Genomic DNA, 4576 nt, shown 5'->3' with positions numbered 1-4576 from the left:
GGGGGGGACTATTTGTGTAAATTCTTAGCATAATATTAAGAAAAGAATAGGTCAGGTTGATGAGGGCATAAATTTGCACGCTGGCAACTTTTTCACAGGTCTGCAATTGCTAAAAAATCATAAGAAATTACATTCACTTACGTGAGCATTTGATGCTTGCACAGTGAACACAAATGTCATCCAGATCATCCGATGTTATTGTTGCAACCTCAGGAATAATACGGGGAGGAAATATTTTAACTAATTTCTAGGTTATACTTTCTTTTCACTTCCAGTCTCAAATTAAGGGAAATTAAGGAATAACTTCCCCCTAGACAGTTGTCATCGGCACAGGTGTCCCCAAGTAAAGCCTATTTTGTTAAAGTACATCAGGTATATATTTTTTTAATGTAGTTTTGTGTTGCATAGGGAAGGATTTGCCCCTGTCAAGTGTGCTTTCTGCATAACCACATGGTAGATTTACCCTCTTTCTTTGTTCATGACAAAACATCATGGAAAATCCAATCAGAAATTGGACACTTTTTAAGGTGACAACTGTCTAAGAGGGCAAGAGAAAAGAAATAGAGGCACCTCTGTGCATATCAGCTGTGAGACAAAAAGCAGAACATCAATTCAAAACATGTTCACCTTTACTTGGAAAGCTTGATAAGTGCATCTATTTTGAACATTTAGTAATCCTACATGGTGGTGTTTACATGCAATAAACCAATCCACTTTAGGTGGTTTAATAAATGTGAGCAACACCATGTGGGCTTACTAAGCAACCAAAATATACCCACTTGCCAAGCTTTTTAAGCTATGATACACCATAAGGTGGTTGTTCCAGCATATGGTGCAGGTGAACATCTTTTGTTATTCAGGGCTTTTTGTCTTACAGCTGATGCTTTTCAAGGCCCCTTTGCTTATTTTTTCTTGTTTACATACAGTATCACCATCTGTGGGTATTTAGTAAAAGCAGCTTTGGAAGATTGCTCTGCAGAATTTTATTTTTTTTCCATGAGAAGGACATTTTTGCTCCCCACCCCTGGAGTAAAATAGGAACAACTGTCAAAGAGGCACACTACCCTTACTCTGTAGACATTTCCTCTTCCTGTTGCACCTATGAGACAAGAACTGAAGGGAGTCTCCCCAACTAGACACAGACAACAACAAAAAATAACAGGGGTGTTAAAAGAGAACTATGGGGTAACCTTTTGTCCCATAGTTCTCTTTAGGGTCACAGAAGGACATACACTACCATCCTCCTGTGACCCAAATCTCAGTATATAGCAGGCTATTGCCTGGAGGATCAAAGAGGGGAGGAGGGCATGATCAGAAAGTGAGCGAGCGGCGGTATGTTTTTGCTCACTTCCCAATCAACAGTTTTACTGTTACAGGTCGGCTCCAACTATGGAGATGAGTGTAATTCACATTTAGAACATTATGCAAGCATAAAAATATATCAATGTTATGGCACAATAACTACCATGCAACATAAAGCCTGTTGTCTAGCTTATTACAACATACCAATGATAATATCATCCTGATGTTAAATACATAGATTTTGTCTAGTGGCTACTACAAAGAATTACGTAGAATGACTGATTGGTATAACAGCCTTAAGCCTCATCCTCCTATTCCATAGACAACTAATTCTACTCTCAAGAATGATTGAATATCCTTGTTGCTTTCGGACCATTCTTTTGTAAGCTCATATGTAAATGGTGAAATATTACAAGGTTGTACTTTCTACTGAACTCCTATTTTGTCTGCTGTCGTAGTACTGACAGGAAGCAGAAGGTCAAATACAAGGCATTGTTTCATGACAACATATACATGTTTTGTTTTACCTCTTTATTTGCTGAAACTGGTAAAATATGTTTTCATTCATTCCTGTATTTCAGGAGTCAGAGCTCATTGAGCTTCGAGAGACCATAGAGATGCTGAAGACTCAGAATGCTGCAGCACAGGCTGCAATTCAAGGAGCATTGAATGGTTCTGATCACAATTATAAAGGTATACTATACAATACAAGTAAAGTCAATTTTGAATGTAGCAGATATTTTGCTATGTTGCTACCAATCAGATTACTTCTTTAATTGAAATACTGAAGGCAACCAATGATTTAATTTCTGGTTTGATGCAAAGGATGCAACATTTTACACAATGTGTGTATAAAGGCCATGGCTGGGAATGGTGAGTCATATCTCCTTTTGCATAGAAGCTAACGTAAGATCATAAAGTTTGAAATTGCTCTCTTATTACAGCAAGAGTACACTTTATCTTTGAAATACATTTAAAACCCAGACAATTCACTCACATGTTTAAACAATTCCTTATGACTCACCAAATATAGGTCTGGAGGGTGATCTAAAAACTGTGATGTTGTAATGCACAATCCCAATCCATAACATTTACCCTTACACACAGATTGTGTTGAAAGTGATTGCATTATGATATATTTTAGGATGTAATAAATAGAAAATAGTACTTTCAGCCCTTCATATGTTGGAAAAAACAAGACTGCAAGCTGCAGGATCCAAGTTCAAAGTTATATAACAATGGACAAATACTTATAGTTATGTTTCTTTACCCATATGGTATTGCTACCACTTTTGACCCATGTTGCTGTTCAAAGGTAAGAGTTAGATATGAGAGTTGCACATGACAGTGTTGCCATTTGTAAATTGTTGGAGAGTAAACAATAAGTGATAGTAGTAGATTGTATATCATTCTCAAAGCTTTGTCATTTTTACTTTATACTGTATGAGCTTCTCTTACCTATCTACATGTCAGTGCATTTGGGAATGACATGTCTTTTATAGCTTATGGAAAAGCGCACTGACATCTAACACAGCCTTTAATTTATTACTTTTACAACTACATGGATTTTATAACTCATAGCAGAGAGGAAATCTTCTGACATCCTGTCTACATAGCAGAATGAGCAAGGAATGGAATAATATGACATGAGACTAAGTAGCGGATCTCTGATCCTTTATATGAAAAGACCAAATCCACTTAAAACTGATATTCCATGTTTGGTTGAGCATTAGTGGGTTGAACCAACCATGTTTCAAGTTACCTAGGTATATCTAGTTGCTATTTTTTTCTCAACTGAGGTAGTGTGAAAAGGTTAGCATTAATATTGAAAGATGCCAAATGCCCATTAATCTTAGCATGGCAATGGGAATACAGTTCTAACCTCTTAGTAATCAGAATGCACTTGGTGAGCCAGAGTAACATTTTATTTTGATGAACTTAACCCCTTCCCACTTGTGATCTGTAGGTAAAAATGTATCTGTATAATAATTCATGCTGAGGGAATGTTAGTCTGCCTCACCTTTGACAGGTAGCAGTTAATACTGTGTGTGGATGCTACCTTTTAAACCCAGCTGTCACTGACAGTTGCAGTCCCACTAATGAGCCAATCATTGTGATCACATAGAGGCTGTAGGCTTTGTTTATAAAATAAGCCTACAACCTGTAGATAGCATTGCAGTTGACATGGTAGCCTAAAGATGCCAATATGTCTTTGTTTAATGCTGGAATTTTTCGCCTATATTAAAAAACCCAGAGCAGGATTTTTGTTAACCCCTTCGTGATGGGAGATGTGCACTGTACGCCCCGCCACAAAGGGACCAAATGACTCGTCACGTACACTGTACGTGACAAGTTATTTGCTGCATTAGAGGGCTGGTAACCGCTGGGAATCAGTGGTTACCATTCATTGATGGATGCCTCAGTATAGAGGCATCCATTAATGAAAGGGTTAACCTTTTTCAGACACCTGATACCTTAATATCGGGTGTCTGAGAGTCAAAGCAGAGTGGGCAAACATGCCGGCAAAAGCCGGCATTCTGACAGCTCGTATAGATCTAGAGATATCTCTCTCAGATCGTATACTGGCTTTTTTTTCTTTCACTTTCAGGAATAGATACATAATGTATCTATTCCTGAAAGAAGAATGTTTCAGTTTTCTGATCGTTGTTGGAACTATCAGAAAACCTTTAGTGACAGCTGAATCCTGAACTGCTGTAGGATCAGTGTCACTAACTTATTATTGGCTGTTCTGAAGTTTGAAGCAGCCTTAAAGGAGAACTATGGGGTCAGTGTTTTTCCCCATAGTTCTCCTTAGGGTAACGGGAGGACACAAACTAGCGTCCTCCCGTTACCCTAAGCTCAGTATACCGCGAACGCTCTACAAAAAAATATAAATCCCATGGTATTCAATGGTCTCGCTCCCACCTTGGAGTATTTCCGCCTGTCCCTAACGCGCTACAAAACGGCCCACGCCTGAAAAGGTACAGGTACTATTTTGGGCTGTTTTTGTTGCGCGTTTCCATTGGGATACAGCCAAGTAGCCTTCGGGAAACGCGCGACGGTCGCGCAACTTTTTTACCGCGAATCACGTTAAAAAATCGTGCGACGGTCGCGCATATGCAATATGCCTAGGTGTGAACGAGACCTAAAAAACAATATATAATATGTGTGGGTGCACTTTGTAAGAAAGTATATTACTGACGTGGAAGAATCACACAGCAAAAATGTCAAAAGTGTGTCAGTCATTTACGAACAGAAACTAAAAACAAGCTCA

General features: G+C 38.5%; 1 protein-coding gene across 2 annotated transcripts in view; it reads left to right on the top strand.

Moving 5' to 3' along the window:
- Positions 1-4576, top strand: part of NAV3 (neuron navigator 3) — a 269901-nt gene that overhangs the window by 199744 nt on the left and 65581 nt on the right. For both annotated transcript variants that reach the window (XM_018572850.1, XM_018572842.1), the window contains exon 24: positions 1884-1995. In XM_018572850.1, the coding sequence (XP_018428352.1) occupies positions 1884-1995 (112 nt within the window). The remainder of the gene's footprint in view (positions 1-1883; positions 1996-4576) is intronic.

The sequence above is a fragment of the Nanorana parkeri genome, unplaced genomic scaffold (assembly GCF_000935625.1).
Source record: "Nanorana parkeri isolate BGI_ZX_2015 unplaced genomic scaffold, ASM93562v1 scaffold45, whole genome shotgun sequence".
In the NCBI taxonomy this organism is placed as follows: Eukaryota; Metazoa; Chordata; class Amphibia; order Anura; family Dicroglossidae; genus Nanorana; species Nanorana parkeri.
Note: the sequence above shows the minus strand (reverse complement) of the source record. Positions and strands in the feature narration are given on the sequence as shown.